This window comes from Aquila chrysaetos, chromosome 4, assembly GCF_900496995.4.
Source record: "Aquila chrysaetos chrysaetos chromosome 4, bAquChr1.4, whole genome shotgun sequence".
Classification (NCBI taxonomy): Eukaryota; Metazoa; Chordata; class Aves; order Accipitriformes; family Accipitridae; genus Aquila; species Aquila chrysaetos.
This window is the reverse complement of record NC_044007.1, coordinates 37,431,351-37,451,340: the sequence shown is the minus strand read 5'-3', so window position 1 is coordinate 37,451,340 and position 19,990 is coordinate 37,431,351. Positions and strand designations below refer to the sequence as shown.

At 38.3% G+C, this 19,990-nt stretch overlaps 1 protein-coding gene across 3 annotated transcripts in view; it reads left to right on the top strand.

The window, feature by feature from the left end:
- Positions 1–13,881, top strand: part of C4H8orf34 (chromosome 4 C8orf34 homolog) — a 179,996-nt gene extending 166,115 nt beyond the window's left edge. The window contains exons 13-14 of one of the 3 annotated variants that reach the window (XM_030011511.2): positions 579–672; positions 13,256–13,881. In XM_030011511.2, the coding sequence (XP_029867371.1) occupies positions 579–672; positions 13,256–13,260 (99 nt within the window). In that variant the 3' untranslated portion in view covers positions 13,261–13,881. Of the gene's footprint in view, positions 1–563; positions 673–12,843 lie in introns of all 3 variants that reach the window. The other 2 variants (XM_030011510.2, XM_030011509.2) reach the window with 2 other exon arrangements.
- The last annotated feature ends 6,109 nt before the right edge of the window (positions 13,882–19,990 follow it).

Here is a 19,990-nt window from a genome sequence, read left to right as displayed (position 1 = left end):
TTTAAAAAGCATATATTCAGCTGTGTATGGATTTTTAACTGTGTAAAACATTTATATTTTGATGCTTAGAGTTTTGTGGTATCTTGGAGACAAAAGTTTCCATATCATTTTTCCTTCTTAGACTTTCTCCTTCTCCAATAAAACCATAGGTTCTAAATGAAGTTTCAGGTTCTTGTTCTTAGGAGACTGGAGACAATGAAAGATCTGACAAATCAAAGCCTTACTTAAGCAAACTGTGCATGACATGTCTAGGCATAGTCGAAAAACTGCAGGGACAGATGGAATATCTGCATTTTTAAGATGAATATGTATATATCTGTGGCTATAGCAGATAGATAGCTAGAGGCAGCTTTTTTTTTTTTTTCCCAGAATAGATAAATAAATAAGAATTAAATAAAAAAAAAAATCTGGGGAGCCTGCCTATCCTCTACATTCTGGTTTTATTTCACAACAAGATATTTGTTTTTATTAAAGGTTTTCTCCTCCCTAGTTAATTGAGGCTAGAGTGTTCACTACAGTCTGCATTGATATAGAACCATTCTTTATCATTTTATCTAAAATAGATCTGTTTGTGGCAGGATGAATTCTTACAACAGCTTCAGCTTGCTCATCAACCTTGGATATTGCCGAGTGACACAGAAAGTGAAGGAGTGGAAGCTGACCAAGACAAATGTAAGTATATTTGTTAGGACCAGATAATATGTCAAAAATCCTCAAACTTTTAACTTCTCTTTTTCATATCTTCAAATCCTGTGAAGATGTCATGCCTGCGCACTGGAGCTTTTCTCATAAGTACCAATTACTCATTTGTTTGAGGGCTGAACTTTATAGGATTGGTTTACATAAGCCTTCCTATAGTCACTGAACAATGACAAAATGATCACAGAACACAGTTTACTTAGCTAAGTGAAACAATTTGTCCTGATGTGTTAAAGTAGCTGTTGCAGAGAAGTAGCATGAAGGTGAAATAGGTACTCCGTTTAGTAAATCTGTATTGACCAGCAAAAAACCCCACAAAAACCCCCAGTAGCTCTGAAAGGTAGAGCCTTCCTCAGGCCTGTGACTCCATTATCTCTATTTTGCCTGCATTCTTTTGAATTCCTCTGTATGAAAAAAAAGCTCTTAACCATACAAGTAATCTTTCATATACTATACTCTTTGAAGCAGTTGTCTAATCATGAAAGCAAAGGTCAGCAGGATCATAACCTAAATGACAGTACAAGTAACAACAAGTAACATGCTATAAATTGCAATACATTCAAACTGTAACAAGTTCTATCTGCCTACAAAGTACCTGTAAGTAATATTGCTGAAAATATTAAATGTTTTGCATTTTCTTTTTTAATTCACAGTAGTTTTGTGATCTGCAAGGGTGAATATGCAAAATATTTCCTAACATATTTCAGGTGATATACTTGAAAAGAACAGATGATTTAATCAGCATGTTTAGAAAACTTAATACATTCTACTAAAACTACTTTAAATGTGCAGAGTTAAAATAAGAAAAAGACAATTTCTTCACAGAATGGAACAGCTATGTAAGGGATTAATGATTAATAATAATTATGGCAAATAAACAGAATATATTTTTAAATTATGCCACTTAAAAAAACTAAGAGTTTTCTATTCACATACCAGTTTCACAAATCCATATATAGCCCGGGGTTTGACTATGAAATTTCAATTTGCATAGTGAGATACTGAAGAGCATGTGCGAGTTTTTTTCACACTAGTACAGTGTTAAAATGAAGTTCTGTGTGTCCACCTGATTTTAGTCCAAACCAGTAAGTCCAGTTTGACTTGGACCTGAACCTTTCACTTATCTTTGGGCTGAAGCTCTCCTTAGGTGGCCAAAGGGAGAGCCTGGTACCTGCCTTTTCTGTGCACATGAATTTTCCTGTGTATTTTCAGTAATGAATTTACAATCCCACAAATATCGGTAGGACTGGCTGTGCACACATAGATTGGTGCTAATTATGTAATCAGGGACACTGATGCTTCAGGACACATCAGATGCACAGCATGGTTCTTTTATAGCTGCTGTACCTGAATTGCATGGGTGTAAAGACTTCTGAGCATCCAAGATCCTGTGCTGTCAGATTCCAAGAATCCTGGTAGATCATTGTCACTGCCCAGTGTGACAGAGTGACAAATTATAGATAAAAGTTTCTGTCCTACCACCAGATCAGTAGAGAGGATAGTTGCCTAACTAATAACAGTTGTTTTTCCTGGATCTAATGGCACTTAGAACAGAGAAGTGAAAGAAGACCAAAAGTTAAAGCATGTTGTTAAGGGCATTGTCCAAATGGCTCTTCAACACTGGTTTGGAGCATCAACCACCTCTCTAGGAAGCCTGTTCCAGTGTTTGACCACCCTCTCGGTAAAGAAAGGCTTCCTAATGTCCAATCTAAACCTTCCCTGATGCAGCTTTGAACCATTCCCACGCATCCTATCACTGGATAGAAGGGAGAAGAGATCAGCACCTCCCTCTCCCCTTCACCTCCTCAGGAAGCTGTAGAGAGCAATGAGGTCGACCCTCAGCCTCCTTTTCTCCAAACTAGACAAACACAGAGTCCTCAGCCGCTCCTCACAGGACATGCCTTCCAGCCCTTTCACCAGCTTTGTTGCCCTCCTCTGGATGCATTCAAGGACCTTCACATCCTTCTTAAATTTTGGGGCCCAGAACTACACACAGTACTCAAGGTGAGGCTGCACCAGTGCTGAATACAGCGGGATAATCACCTCTTTTGACCGGCTGGTCATGCTGTGTTTGATACACCCCAGGATGCGGTTTGCCCTCTTGGCTGCCAGGGCACACTGCTGGCTCATACTGAGCCTGCTGTTGACCAGCACCCCCAGATCCCTTTCTGCAGCGCTGCTCTCCAGCCACTCCTCTCCCAATTTATGTTTGTGCTCAGAGTTACTCTGTCCTAGGTGCAGGATCTGGCATGTGGACTTGTTAAATTACATCCCATTAATCATTGTCCAATGCTCCAATCTATCTAGATCTCTCTGCAAGGCCTCTTGTCCCTCAAGAGACTCAACAGCACCTCCCACTTTGATATCATCAGCAAACTTGCTAACAGTGCATTCAAATCCTGCATCCAGATTGTTGATAAATATATTGAACAGAACTGGGCCTAGAATTGAACCCTGAGGAACACCGCTGGTGACCAGTCATCAGCCAGATGTAGCCCCATTCACTTACAACCCTTTGAGCTCTGCCCTTCAGCCAGTTCTGCACCCAGTGCACCATGAACCTGCTCATCCTATAGGTGGACAACTTGTCCAGAAGGATGCTGTGAGGGACAGTATAAAAAGTCTTACCAAAATCCAGAAAAACTACATCCACCACCTTCCCTTCATCCACTAGACAGGTAACCTTATCATAGAAGGATATCAAATTAGTTAGACAGGACTTTCCCTTTGTGAAACCATGTTGACTGTGCAGTTAACTGCAACGTAGTTAACTGCTGCACCCTTTATAGTAGGTCAGTGTCTCTACTAATATAACTACAGGAGTAGAACAAAAATGTTTGATCAAAGCAATACTTTCTGTATCTGAAATCTAATAATGATAAATGTTATTAAAATAACAACAGTAACGTTATCATCCCCATCTGAGGTTATATGCTAGTGTCATTGTCAAGCAGAAAGTGCAGAACTGCCACTGCTGACAAAGAGAAGCTGCCAATTCACAGTTGTAAAGTGGAGAGTCAGTGAGGGGCTTGGCATACTTGCTGATGCCAGTGCTTGTAGGTAGAGCAGCTGGCAACATTACACATCATTTTTCATCCTAAAGTTAATAAATCTGTGTGGATGTTTGTGTGTGTGATTTAGTGTTGAGGGGGCCCAGGAGTTCATAATTTATGAGTTTGAGCAGAAGAGCTGCAAAATTAATCTTTACAATAGCAACACCTGTTCTTTGACTCAGCTTTTAATAAATTATATGTGGATAATATTTACCACATTCTTTGACTACTTTGAGATAATAGCAGCCAGGTGTAAAGCTGATTTTTGGTAGTGGGAAAACTAACAATGCAAAAAGAGAAGCTATGTGAGTCACCTTGAGTTCTTTTAAATTAATACCTTCTAATTAGTGTTCTACAGCAAAAAGAATGAAAAAATTTGGGGGTAACAGTTTCAAATGTACTCAGACATAAGAGTTTAAAGAGGCTATTTTCAAAGCCAATGATAGCTGAACAGAATTGGGTCACTTTGGCATCTCAACATCTCCCAGCAAACATCATTTGCAAAACAGATATGACAGTGCATATCTTGTCTTATGGAAATGAGATCTAGGTTCTCAGTTCTTATAAATCAGACTTTACTTTCTAAATCCTTCAGTCTCTCTGACAGCATTTTAAAAACTTGTCCTTATCAGCAAGATCCAAAGATAACTGGAAGTCAATAATTTTTAAAGCTTCATACCAATTATGACAAAATTTGAAATCAAAGAGGTACTCATATAAGAGTATAAATTATTACAGCTTAAAAGATTTGTTATGTTAAAGAAGGAAAGAAAAACATTTTTAAGAAGCATTGTTGAATTTTTTAGCATACCGTCTCCTTCCTCTTTATGTGCTTAATTAAGTTTGTGGCCATGTCAGAGAGGGAGATAGGGGTATAATTATTTGCTCTTGTGATGTAAATTTTGTTATTAAAAAGTAGGAACCAACACATGCTTTTTTAAGAACTACTTTAAGTCAGTAACTAAATCTCTTCTGTTTGCTAGATGTGTTCTCCTTTGACACTCTGTACACACTAAGCAAAGAGAAGTGAAAATGGCAAAGACAGTATGATCCAAAATCAAGGGTTTGTGGTTCTTTTTTTCATTTTAGTGTCACTAAAAAGCCTGTAGACAAGGCCTTATGTGTCTGTCTCCTCAGCTCTCATTCTGAAGACAGTTCTCCATTATTACCTGTAGTAGTTTCCTTGTGTGCTGATTCTCTGCAAAGAGTTTTCAGAGGATGCATAGGGATTATTCTTGGAAAGATGAGGGATCTGGAGAAAATACCACTTCCACAGTTCTTCAGTTTGGTGGGAGTTCTTTGAGCTGGCAAAAATAATATTCTTCTTTATGGGGTACTGATGCAAGGAAACAGAAGAGCTGCATCTACAACCACCAGAGCATTTCTTAGCCAGCTTTCATGAGAAGAAATTTGGCCTTTCAGGGGACTGGCAAGAGTCAGCTTGAATTTTCCCTTGAGAACAGGTCCTACAGGGACTGCTGGTTGGAAATTTCTAATGCATGACTAGCTTCCAAGAACCTTGAAAAGACAAAGACCGTCTTTTGGTATAATTTGACCTACTATCTCTAGTCCTGGCATGGATTTACTGCCCAAAAGCCCAAGTCTGCTTTCTTGGGTGCCTAACTCAAGAAGTGATCCACACAGCAGATTTCCGCAGGTCTCTCAGCCTTGGACATGGAGGATCCCTACCTGCAGTCAGTCCATTTGGCAGATATACATGATAGGTGAATAACATAGACTCTTAGCAAACTTGCTACTCGGTTAATCCATCTTAAATATATATCTGTTTATACATTTATTTGCCCTTATCCGCTTAAGGCATCTCAGTTTCTGTAGTCAATGGCACACTAAGTGGTGTGGCTACTATCACTTCACTCTAACTTCAACTTGCCAACAGGAGTACTAGATGCTCATTTTTAGCTCGGCTGATCTGGGACAAGGCCTGAACTCTCACCTACTGACCTGTGGCAAGATACTTAAATGTTTTGTCACTATACATCTGCAAACTCTTCTCTAAGGTTTGCAGTGGAAAGTCTACTGCTAATAAATCAAGGCTGATTGTTGGGAAAAAGTGGGATTTCCACTCCATTCAGTCTTGCACTGATCTTGAAACTCTGCAGTCAAAGACACTCTGCTGATGACTTCAACAGGTATTGAAGAAAACCTTCACTTTCACACTCTGCACAAACATCCACCTAGCAAAAAGACCCAAAGAATGAAAGACAGTATTTTGTAGAATCGAGAAATTCAGACTGTGTTCCAGTAAAATTCCAAACCGTACAATACTTGTCCATGGGTAAAATTCCTTACACTGAGCAAATTCACATGGCTAAACAGTTAGTTTTTCTTAATTATGAAAATAAATGTTCCTAAGGTTTGGAAAATCGCTTGATCAGAGTTGATAATAAGGAGGAGTTTACTGCTGGAATAATTTTTTGCTGTGAAAGTTTCCTTTTGCTAGAGCTACGTACTGCTCAGTATGAGTAAGAATGACAGAATCGGCTTAGAGAAGCAACTGTTGATTGCAACCTTTATGACATTAGCACAAACACAGTCCATTTCTGTCAGTCAAATTCAGCTATTTGTATTTGTGTTCTGCTCTGGTGGAGTATAGCAGTGCTGTAAACATCTCTTTCAGTGGGTATGAGTTTAGGGCAAGGCTAGATTTGGTTTCTCTAGGGAGTAAGGCAGTTATGAGGCATTGCTCAAACGCATTAGTCAATTATATGTCTGGTTAATAAGAACATAATATTTGTAGTTGGAAATTTTTCCCAGTGAATAGTAAATTTACTATTAATATGTGCTTTTTTGTACCAAAAGTGAATCTCAGTTGAATTTCTGGCAGACTTTAATGCCAGCTTCATGAATCTTCTGGAGAAACTTACTGGTATCTTTCTTTCATTTAGTATTTCAAGAGTGATAATATAAACTGGAGTAAAAAAGTTGTATCACTCCATCCCCCATAACCTTTCTAAGGAGTGTCATAAAGCTTTTGTCTGCTTGGGGTATGTGTAATTTTCCAAATTTCTCCACTGTGCATTTAACCTGTGTTAAAGAAGATGCATTGTCTCTCATTCTCCTTACCAGTGTCTTAGCTAGGTATTTAGCTTGAGACAGTTCTAAGTTCACTTCAGAAATGGGATACCAGTAAGGATTGTGTTCCTGTAAACAGAATTTCTCTTAGGCCTATTGGATCGTCTTGGCTGGATGTCTTGTAACGCCCATAGCTGAAGCTGCACCATTTCATATAACTGCTTTTTGAGTCTGAAGAAGAGAGAAAACAATTTTCTAGCATGGAAACTTGCCCACTTGGATTTAATTATTTATAGATAATGAATAAAAGTAGAGATTGACATTATTTCTACCAGAAGTTAGAGGACTGTTGGATAGTGAGGGGAGAGTTCAAATACTACTAGGGAAAGTTGGAACTAGACTCAAGATTCCTATTTTTTGAATGGATGTGCTTAAATCTAAAGCTGCCATTATCTCCTTATACTATTAAGGCTTTAGCTCATGTCACTTTATTTCTACTGACTAATATTTGGGTTTGTGTTGGAAAAGTTCACATTGAACTAAATATTTGAGAGGAGGAGGGAATTTTCCATTGCAGTGAGGAAAAAAAAATTCTCAAAATTTGTTGCAGTGCAGAAAGGTGTTTTCAGTACAGTTTCCAAATGTAAGGATATCTTTTTCTGCAACTTGCATTATTGTGGTAAACTTGGATTCCCAAAGACATTTAATGTAATAAAAAATGACACTGTAATTTAAAAATGGCATAAAAAATTATCAGGGCACACATTAGGTAAATTAAAAGCTGGGTCACTGAGGAATCAAAACCTAGAGTTTCTAATGGGAAAATGTAGATGAATGGCGCTCATTAGGGTCTGATAGGTTTGAATAATTGGTGGGAAGGACAAGTTGAAGTTATTAAATGATGTGAATCCCCTGGTATAATGGCCACATTCCAGTAAAATGCACTTTATTATAACCAGATGAAATATATTTGAACCAAATGAAATATATCTGGCACCAGAGAAACATATCTGTCTCTGCTGCAGAATAATGAGGCTTTGTCCTGGAAAGCAGTGACCTAATGGATTTAGGATGATCATAGAAGATCATCTCAGTGTGAGCTCTCAGCATAATGCTGTCACAAAGAAGGGTAGACCATTCCTTGAATGCCTAAAAAGTTAAGTAGCAAAGTAATTATTCCACATATTAGTTAAAAACTGTGGTTTTGGTGTCTTGCCATTAAGAAAGATTGGAATTACTTGAGAGATTTCAGAAGATGATTAAAAACAGTCCAGGGTTTGGGAAACCCTGTTAGGAGTTTGCCTCACCTAAAGGCATTCAGCTAGGAACCTCGGAGAAGACTTGGTATCTGTAGGTAGACATTTAAATAAAAAAGATTCAGCTCATCAAACTGTGATGAAGGAAATGAAATGCTGCGTCCTAGCAACCAGGAGCCTTAAGCATTGTAAGCAAAAGTTAAGGGAGGCAATGAATTTGGAGTCATTAGCACGATGTGATAGGGCTTTCTAAATGACAGGTGATAGATAATCCAGTGGGAGATTCTGTGGGCACTATACAGGTATACGTGGGCTCTGTACAGTGTACAGGAGGTCAAACTAGATGATCACAGCAGGATTTTTTGTCTTGGTATCTATGAATATACTTACTCATTCTCATAAAGAGTAGTCTGGATGTGCAATTTCAGTTGCTTTCCTGGACATGACATGTTAGGCATTGATAAAGGTGCACATGATATAATGATCATGATTCTACATTTATGCTACCTGTTTTCTTACAAACCCTTGAAAATGTGCATAACTGTGTGTACATATAAACACATTTTTGTGATTTTTATTCTAAGGTTTATTCTAGTGATTTTAAACTGTAAAGCTCCCCCCTAGTTGTTTTTATTATCATAATTTAGTCCTTGGAATATAAAAATAATTTACTTGAGAAGGCAGGATGCCTCTGGATAAAGTAATGGCTGTCCTTAGTGATCTAAAAATACACACCTGGGAAATACAAGATATGACAGTCTGGATTAATAGTGACCATAACAAAGATATTAATAAAATACTTTTAAACTTTACTGTGCTCTAGATAGTCATAGAAGTCTGTAGATTTCAAAGCACAAAATATATTCATGCTAATTTTATCTATGTGAATATCCAGTATTAAATGGCAGTGTATATAATAGCAGTGTTATAAATATTTTGCTTTTAAAAGATTTTAATTTTTTTTAATTCAAAAAACATTTGCAAGTGGAGTTCTAAGCTTTCAGGAAAAAAATATTGGCTGTCCCTAATATTTGAATTCTACAGAGTTCTATGCCTTGTATAAACCACTCTGGATAGATATACAGGTAAGTTCAACAGATAATCATCTATGCTCAGCACTAAAAACCTCTGCTAAGCTTTATTGGAATTTTATTCCAAAATATGAATATAAACATATATTGATTTACATACATCACAATAAAAATACTCCACTAGCTGTATATTGATATAGCAGGCTATATATATCGATAGAATAACTTTGATTTGAATTACAAAGTATAGTGTATGTGTTGAAACACAGGTTGTTTAATATTGTGCTGTTAAAAGATCAGTCTAATAGGACATAATAAAAAATAATAAACTTCTAGGAAAGTAAAGCTCTTCTCTAACGTGAAGGAATTTCAGAGAGTAAAATGAACTAAAGCTTTTACTGACAAATCACTGACAACTAGTTAACAAGGCTAGCCTTTATAGCAAAGAAATGTAACTTTTTAATGGGAATGCAGGCTAATTTGCTGCATGTTGATGAAGGAACTTTAATTAAATCACTTGGTTCAGTTTTGATTATATCAGATTGATCCATCCCCTTTTAGACTTTGCTCTTCCAAAACACTTGTTGAGTAAGGGTAGCTTAAATGTAGCTCTTTGCGAAGGCATGCACTGAACTGAGAACTGATCTTACTGGAAAATCTCTGAGTAAAAAGAATATTTATACTCAGATAATTCAATCCTGTGTTGTTGCTCAGCCGTGTGGCTGCCCAACATTTGTGCTGCGTGAATCAGGAGGAGCTGTGGAAAATATGTGAGTCTGACAGTGGTGAGCTGAAACTGCTTCAGCTGGCCTTTCAACCAAAAAATGCTCATGAAGAAATACCCCTAGGGTTTTAGTAAAGACAAGTGACTATAATCCTATGAAAATTGTGAGGTGCAAGGTCATCCTATGGAATGGCATCTAGCCTTAAAGAGCACATCAATGAGCTGTTCAACTGGGGGACTGCTGTCCAGACTTTCCAGTTGGAAGGAACTGGCCATTTCATGTGTCCTTCATAGTACAGAGCATTGGAAAGAGGTAAGGACCAAATTATACTGATGAGATCGTTTTTTTATGCCTTTCTTGATTCCTTTCTTTGCCATGCTGGCTGAGTGCCACGAAGATCTTGCTGCAAACCTATGTGTGCTTTTTATTCCACTTAATTGTCCCAACTTTTTTCAAGAGCTATCAAATCCAGTCATCTTTCACCAGCGCCTTCTATAGTCATTTACAGCAGTGAAGAAAGAGCATGAAGTAGCCGTGAAGTACTACCAAAGCACATTGGTCATGTTCTACACCTACTTTTCATTCAACTTGTTTGAATGCAAATGACCCCATGAAGTGCAAGACCCAGGGAGCAGCAAGCAGGGAGTACATCCTTTTGCAGTAAATAAGGCCTTGAACAGCTTTTGGCTCCACAGCTGACTGATTGATTCACCAGAGGGGCCAGATTGCTGCAGAAACCAGAAAAAATGTAGAATGCTTGACTGTAATCCCAGGGTGCAAAAATGACCAGGAGGTGAAAGATCTATGAAAGAAATCTGTTTTCTTTCTTTGGCCCAGTATTCTCCAAGCTCTAAAAAAAAATTAACACTCCTTATTATCCTGTTGCCGTGAAAGTGTTTTACAAGGCCAAGATTTATTCTAAGCCAAACCTGTAGAAATTCCTCTTGTATCCTATAGGAAGGATTTAAAATTCAAGTAGGAAAAGCCCTATAATGGATAAGGTTAAGATCTTGTGACATAATTACGGTGACTGTTCTTAACCCTGTCAAGGAGAAAAATCCATGAATGTGGAGGCTGGCGGAGAGGGAGAAGAGAGGAAGGTTGATCCTTGACTTCTGTTCATTTTGGTTAAATCTTGTTTGGCAATGTGTAGTGCCAGTGTGAGTGTTACAGCAGGATCTGGGCAATGCTTATTTTCTCCATGTCTTATTTCCCTGATCTGCGAAGTGGGATGATAAAATGTGATAACTGACAGCAAAGCTATGAGAAATCACCAGTTAATGTTTCTAAAATGTGTCATGAGTCTGGGCCCCAAATCTAATGTCTATCTATATTTCCTTCTGGTGTGATTTCACTAAATTTAAAATGGCTGTGGTTTTTCAGTTATTTTCCCCAAGTCAGTCAGTGGTGGCTTCCTGCTTGTATTAACTACTTTTAAATTATTGTCATTCCCTTTTATATTGGAGAAATCAGCCTGTCAGGGTATGACTTGTCTTGCCTACCTTCAGCTATATAAAAGTGAGAGAGTCTAGTCCAAGCTATTTGTTCTCTGAAGGAAGGAGAGAAACAAAGGGTCCTCAAAGAATAGCTAGAGATCCGGCTTACTGGGGGACTGAGGCAGGTACACTGAATCCCATCGCCCTTTCAGGGTGTCCTTCATCTCTTGCATCTCCACCTTGACGCTTCTCTGTCTCATGTCAGCTGAAAGTTGATTTGATCTTGCCAATACCATTTCTCATCAGTCAAGAATTCCATAATGGATATGGCGTAGCACGGAATATATTTTCTGGCTGGCATCCCATTTCCTTTTGCAGCTAAGACCACCACAGTCCCTTGAGTTTTTGTGGGTAACAGTCACAAGAAGAACCTGCAAATGAAACAGGCTTACATATATTTGCTTTTCTTTTCCCCCCCTTAAGACAAATTTGTTACTTAGAGATCAAACTGTGACAATGCTTGAATGTCTGCTAAATGAAGTGCCTCCAAGGAAAACAGTTGTTAAACATTAGGTATAAATGACAAAAAAATACATATTAGGTTAATAAAGGATAAGAACTGTTGCTGAGAGTTCCTAGGCTTTATTTCTTTTTTTTTTTTGATGCAGAGTTTTTCATGGTATGTACCTTGCTCTGTTGAATATCAGTACAGTATCAGATATAAAGTCCAGGCTTATCACCTGGCAAAGTGAAACTTAAAGGTCTTGTTCCAATTGTATTTGATTGATTAGCTGGAGATAATGGGAATAGCTTGTTCCTGCCCAGTTTCTTTAATCTCCCAAAGAAGGCTTGCATATTTGTGTGTTCAAAAGGAGTGAATAAATATGAAGCTGCTGTGCCTGATTTCCTTCAGTGTTTAAAAATGGCAAGGTGAAGGCTTCTAAGGTAGCACACAGACCTTTATGCATTCAGCTGTGTACTTAAATGTGGTTGTGGTGTTTACTTCTGGTTTATAACCCTGATCCTCTAACTGGATCCATGTAATATGTCCAGTTGCAGCATTCCATCTTTTACAGCCATTTGGTGGGGAGGTGGCGGGGGGGGGAGGTTGTGTTACAGTCAGCAACATTTGCAAAACAATCTATTTCAATATGCGTGTGTAAATATTTGTAAAAGCTAAAATTCCATTTTGCTTTGGAGAAGGTTTTCAACCTGAGTACAATCTGAAATGAAAGCATTTTTATCTCAGCTTTTCTGATCCATCACAGTTGCCTAGTATGTTTGATGCTTTTTGCAACACTGGTCATTTTTTGCAATCCATTACTACTGTTGAAAAAGGAGCAGCAGAAAACCCCTCCAAAACACTGAATAATTGGAACAAATAATATAACTAAAGAAGCTGTGATTTGCTTCTGCATATTTTAGAAATAAAAACAAATCGGGATTCATCAACATACTGATCAATGTTGCTTATTTAACTGTGAGTTCAGCATTATGGAAAACTTTTACAAAATGCAAACACAATGAAGGATTAATTTTCCTGTTTATCCTATTTTTGTGTACATTAAATTTTAGCCCTCATTTCTGTGTTTTTCTGTTTGATTTCACAGGTTTGTGAAATCAGTGGGATTGTTGAAGAACAATTTAATTAAAACAAAATTATGGTGATCAAAACTACACCTGAAAATTTGCTTTAGTTTATGCATAATAATTTTAAATAAAGTTATTTTTCTAGTATCAGCAGTACATAAGTGGAACCGCTCTGATATGTGGATGCTCTAATGCACTGAATCAGAGTATTTACTGTGGTACAGTGGCCTTAGGAAAGAAGGGTAACTGTCACCTTTTAGTATAAAGTAATTATAATGGTTTTGTTCAGTTTATACCCCTGTTATTTTGGGTTAACATTTGATAAACTAAACTCTGCCTGACCAAAACAAACTCTACCTAGAGATTTTATGTATTTTAACTTGTCTAAGGTTTTCTACTCCTTATATTTTTGTAATCTTTACTCTTTTTTAGATTAATAAACATTAAAGTATTTGCCCACGTCTGCCAGTGTGTATGTCCCATTCAAGTCTCACAGACACTAGCTGTTCACTCACAGTCACCTGCAGAGAGAGGTCAGAAGGGGGAGGGAGAGAAAGAGTATGTGTGTGGGTAGCAGAAACAGGTGTTGCCCATGCTGCATAGCTTTGTATTGAGTTTATCTATCTACTTTGATCTTTAAAACAAATAAAGACTCTGTTAAAAAGGGAACATATCAATAAGGAATGGAGCATGCATGCAAAAATAAAGTACCTAAAGGAATTGCATATATATGATAAAGCATTAGTTACTCATATGGATTACTGAAACAAACTTGCTGTTTACAATAAGCTAACTGGTGTGTGCTGTGTGCTTGGAACTTTAGAAGATGCTTTTTGCACAGACATCAAATGAAGGGATGTGGCAGTTGCATTTACTGATTTCATTTACCTGTTAATTCTGTCAAGTGTGTTCTCAATTTCCTTTGTCTTCAATTCCGTATGCTTGGTTCCTGTATCTTAGGCATAATGATATAATGAAATTGCTTGCAACTGTTAAAAAATACAGTATAACAAACCATCTATTTGTTTAAGAAATAAAAATGAGTTGTCTGTCATGAATATTTCATAGTGTGAACTTTTTTTGCTGTCTCACAAACATACAGTGCTAAATACACAGTAAGTGTATGGTCTGTCTTAGTCATGAGGAAGTAAAATAGAAAGTCACATTGGGATGAACAAGTACTTGCTATATGTATCATCATAGTGTAGACTTCCTATATGTAAAATGTTTAGCATACTGGAACCCCATGGGGATAGTCCCTTGAAGTTCATTTCAGGAAGGGGCTTCATTAATTTGTCATCAATAAAGAAAAACTGTTATGCTGTGTGTATTTGCAATATACTTGAAGGCTCATTTGCATATAGGAGAGCATATGATCACTAGTACGCTGTATTTAGTCAGTTGTGCTCAGTAAAGCATTCTTGTGAAACTAGTATCTCCTTTTCGTGGGTTTTATTCTTCCTTAGTGGCCTGCATTTCATATTTTACCTTGACACTACTGAAAAATGTAAAGTAGGTTTGCCTTTTTTGCTTCTCCCAGTTGCTTCACTGAACATCTGTTAAGCTCCTTTCTTTCTGCTTCATGCCATGACTGAGTGAAATTATGAGCATATTTCTTCCCTGGGAAAAATCTCATTGGCTTCATTGGAACTAAGATTGCCCACAACAAGTTGAGAAAGAAATTAGAATTTGGCAGCATCTTAATTCTAGAAGTTTTTGCATATATAAGAACTTGAAGACAGTTTTGGCGTGGTAGTGCAAAGAGATTTGGTCAGGGATGTGTCTGGTTTTATATTTTGATTACGTGTGAAGAAACACAAGACAAGCTTTATACAGGAAGGCAGAATATCAATACTGCTTCAGAGAGCGAAAGACTTCTCAGCTATACAGATATAGCGGGTACCATCAGCACTCATTAGAATGATTAATAATTTAGCAAGTGTGAATTGTATGCAAATGTCTCGAAGTGTGATAGGATGGCTTGACTCTTGAGTGGTCCCAGTTGTAAAAGCTGTGAAGTCTTGGGCTCCTGAGATCTGGCTGTTCTTGGACTGGCCAGAACAATGGTATTTTTCTGGGACACTTTCTAGGCTGAAGGGTAGAGGATAAAACCATGGAAAATATTACTCACACTAAAACACAGAAACCCCCATGTCATTCTTTTGGTTTAGTTCTCGTGATTTTGACATGATCTCATGATTTTTTAACACTTGTCGTTGGCGCTACTCCCTCTAAAGCGTACGGCAAGAAGTCTTGGCTGATGCTCGCACTCAGCCCAGCAACTACTGCTGGTATTGTAGAGGAGAAACAGCCAGCTGGTACCCTAACTGTGAACAGGCTGCAATGAAGTGTAACAAGTCAGGAGAACAAGGAGGAGCTGAGATGCACTTAATAGGCAACAAGCAGCTGGGCTTAGGGGGCTGGGGAGTATAAACAGCAGCTGGGAAGGCCATGCAGAAGGCATGTGTGATAAACTTGTTTTCACCTTTGAGCTGTGGGAAGCCTTACTCATTTTCTGTGTGACCTTTTTGGCTTCAGGAAGCAGTTTCCATTTGTCAATTGCTTATGGAATAAACTCTGCCTCTGTGATGCCTAATTGAATTGAGAGTCAGCTGTGGAAGTTCTTGTTGAGGCTGCTGTAGTTAGTTTGGCAAGTGTATCAAGGTGGGGTTTTTTGTTTTGTTTTTGACTCTGCACCAGGCACTTCAAAGTCATCACAAAAAGTTCAGTGTAAGCTACATAGAAATGTGCTTCTCTCTAGCTGCATGGAGCAGAGTGGATTCAGTGCTTTTCAGAAAGGTACTTCATCGGTCATTGCCAATGCTATTCAGTTACTGCTTTTTGATGGAAAAAGAGCCACGATAAACAGATAAATTTTTCCTAGCCATATGTTTACATCTTAGTTTTTAGAAGCATTTACTAATGCAATGCTGGAGGGACATAGTATTCTCAACAGTACTTGTTAATGAAAAAATACATATCTCAGTATATAAAACTGCATGTAGCTTGTCTAATAAGCAGCTGTCTTTCTTTCAAATGCCAATTTAGAATAAAATGCCTTTTATTGTCATATGAGTTTCTGCTGCTTCCTTTTAAGACCTGCACTCCCTTGATACTTTATCTGAATAATCTTAGAAGCAACCCTTACTGCATCTCTATTCATTTCAATAACACAATAGTATTAATAGGTCCCCTTCTGTACTGCTCATTTCAAGTAACTTCATCATTTGGCAGATTTGAAAAAGTGACTTCTTGCTACCCCAGTGTCTAGCTCTAGGATTTGGAGGTGTGACTTAGGGAGAAATGGGGAAGAAATTTTATTTGCAGAAGTTACTAAAAAGAAACAATTTCTTTTGAAATATCCAGTGGAAGATTTCTCTGAGCAAATCCTTATCTTGAAAACTTAATAATTTAAAAACACTTACATAACAACCAGCTGTGCTGTGCACATACAGTATTAACAAAAGCTTCTGGCCCTGTGGGAATATGCTTCCTAAAAATATGGCTTTATTCGCAGTTTAAGTCTCTTTCTCCTGAGTCAGTAATTACAAAAGAGGGAGGGAGACTTGTTTCCTGCTCTCTGGAGTATTGCTTCAGGTATGTCTACATGTCGTGGTTTAACCCCAGCCAGCAAATAAGCACCACGCAGCCGCTCACTCACTCCCCCCCCACCCAGTGGGATGGGGGAGAAAATCGGGAAAAAGAAGCAAAACCCACGGGTTGAGATAAGAACAGTTTAATAGAACAGAAAAGAAGAAACGAATAATGATAACACTAATAAAATGACAACAGCAATAATGAAAGGATTGGAATGTACAAATGATGCGCAGTGCAATTGCTCACCACCCGCCGACTGGCACCCAGCTAGTCCCCAGAGCGGCGATTCCCCGCCCCCCCTTCCCAGTTCCTATACTAGATGTGACGTCCCATGGTATGGAATACCCTGTTGGCCAGTTTGGGTCAGGTGCCCTGGCTGTGTCCTGTGCCAACTTCTTGTGCCCCTCCAGCTTTCTTGCTGGCTGGGCATGAGAAGCTGAAAAATCCTTGACTTTAGACTAAACACTACTTAGCAACAACTGAAAACATCAGTGTGTTATCAACATTCTTCTCCTACTGAACTCAAAACATAGCACCGTACCAGCTACTAGGAAGACAGTTAACTCTATCCCAGCTGAAACTAGGACACTACATTTCACTTACAGAGGTAACTAGCTGAGTGCAGGGGAAATTCTATATTGCAACAACTAAACTCGTAGCGATATATGAACTAAATGAAAGCCAACTCACACGCATGCATGTGACACTATTGTTTCATTGCTCCGGCTATATGTGGACATGCTTTACATTTAATCCAATGAACTATTAATGTAAAATACAGAAAAGCTCCCCTGGGATAGATTACAGCAACCTGGACTTCTCTGCAGCAAGTACGCCAACCATGAAGTTACCATACTTTTAGTAGCTTTATATGACTGGTTCCAGGCAGCTTCCCAACAAAAAAAAAAAAAGTGCAAAAACTGTATTCAGAGGCAACTAGCTCTTCCTATGCTTATAAAAGTTTGGTGCCCATTCACTCTTGGCCCTGGTTTCTACTTTGGATTAGGCAGCAGCTAGTTAGGCAGTGCAAGTACCTGGTTTTGTAGATATTTTTGCCCTTTACAGTTTTAGCTGAAAGTGCAAAAGCATGAGGTTAATGCAGTAAAGTTTAAAGAGACCATTGGCTTGACAGCATTAGCTTACTTAATGGTATATTGCTGAAATACTAGTCAAATTAGTTTAAATTACTTTAATTACCAGGTTGCTGATTAAAAGAAGACACATCTTTACAAGTTAGAATTCTGACATGACTGTTCCTTATGACTTTGGTTTCTGTTTTGTTTCCTGACGTTACATAAGACTAAAGCATAGCCACATAGAACCTAGTTTGATGGCTTTTTTTTTTCCATTGTGTAGTACAGTCAGATACTCTTTTCTATGGCTTGACTGCTTAAGAGAACATGCAGCAAATTTAGTATGTACTGTCCAAGAAGTTTCCTCTACGACAGCTTTAAATCTATCCAGGTGCATTGTCTAGTGAAAGCACTGTACTGGACCTTAAGTTTAGTTCAATCAGCAAAGCAGTCTAGTGGTGTTTTCACTTACACAAACACAGTACAAATGTATAAATTTCACTTTATCGAGAACTGGAATTTAATCTACAAAGTTCCATGCATATCTCTGTTGTTGGAAGGTGGCAGTGCTTTAGTGATTAATATTATGCCAGCTGCCATTCCAGAAGAAGTTCTACTGTAGAATTTGACACACTCTCCACTAGTGTATCTTTATTGTATGAATAATATCTGTATTATATTTGAGCTTCACATTATTTTTCTGTAACTAATTGTCAGCCAATCCTGGAGAATGCTTCTGATTCTGAAACAACTAAGTGGAATCACTGAACCAATGTCTTCTGTAGATTCACGGAGCACCTTCTGAGAGCTTAGTGATGGAATACTGTTCTGAATTGTGAGACAGAAGGAACCTTCTCTTTGCCCAACGAAACCAGTTACAGCACAGATCTAAAGAAACACCACAGGAGTTCGAACATAAATAGTTCCTCTTGTGACTGACTTGAATGCTGAGCTGCTGATTCTCACCAGGGTCCTCCTCTCCCAGAAATGTACCCGTGTTTGCCTACAGAGGGAGTGGCAATAGGAAATGGGGCTGGGAAGGGCCTCCAGATATCATTTAGTTGCTAACCCTGAGGCAGCATAACTGCAGGTAAACCATTTCTGACAGATGTTTGTCAAATCTCTTCTAAGAATGACTGGAGGTGGAGAATCCCTCTCCTTATCTTCAGAAAATCATGTACCCAAATGCTTGTACTTTTGCTTGACAGTGGTTTCTCAGAACAAGATCTTTTCCCCTTGAATACATTCTTCACATCTTAAATTGTTTGCATCGTTTCAGCTCAGATAATATTGAATTCAGATGCCACCCAAAGCAACAGAATGAAATACTGGTCCTGCAAAACCTTTTGAATTTTTGCAATGATGTAATTGTGGCCGGGATTTCACCCAGCGTTACAGACAGTTACTGAAGAAGCATTGTTACAGGCCATGAGATGTGTCAGCCACTGACAGCAAGGACTTGTGCTCTACAGGGTGCACATGTTGCTGCTCTGAGAAGCCCTGCTTCTGCACTAGAAATCACAAGTGATGAAACAGCAGAGGGTCATTTGAGCCTCCATGGTTCAGTCATTGTAGCTGTCTCCAAAAAGCACATGAGGAATTCATGAGTGCATTTCAAAAACTTGCCAAAATGCTCCCTGGGGCCTGATAAGTACCGTAATTCAAAATCTCTCCATAAGCGCCTCCAGAAATCATTCTCTTCATATTGATGTGTGTAATCCAACACCTACACACTCACAACTCCAGGTTTAATAAAGTGTGGGGCCCTTTAGCTGAGATTCCAAAGCAACTTACACTTCCTATCCCCCCAGGTGATGCTACATTTCTGCATCCAGAACATATTATCTGTTATTGACTTTTCATCTGGACACAGATCTTACAGAACTTAAAATATTTTCCTATGAAGATGTGTTGAAAACATCTGATGGGCTTGCCTGGGGAATTGTGATGCATAGGCCTTCTGGGAGAGACTTATAGCATCAACCTCATCCGTAATTCTGTGTCTGCTCTATGCAAAGACAGTAAGCTATTTAAAAGACAGAGCTAAAGGTCTTCAGGTAAAAACATACCCAAAACTCCAGATAGAGATGTACACTGCCTATTTCCCTTTAAAAGCAATTAATTCACAGTATGACAAATTAAACATTATCTTCTGTCACTTGTTCTGTGTGCTAAATGTTTGTAGAGAATAATACCATGTTCAAATGCTGGAACACTGATTTTTTTCAGCTTTCAGACATGTCAGAAGAAGGTTAACTCATTTAAGAAAAGTAAATGTTGTACCATGTAGATTTTAAAACTATAAGAGAATGAACTCAGGAATGTGGAAATTTTCAGTCTTGGCTCCAGATGAAGTATCTCTGGTCAGAATGTTTTATTTGGGGCATGATCTAACTCAGTGTAAAAACTATACAATATCTCCTTCTCTGCTCCATTCCACTGGAACCACATTCAAGTAGACAAGATACACTTCAACAACCCTTCATAATACTTTTAA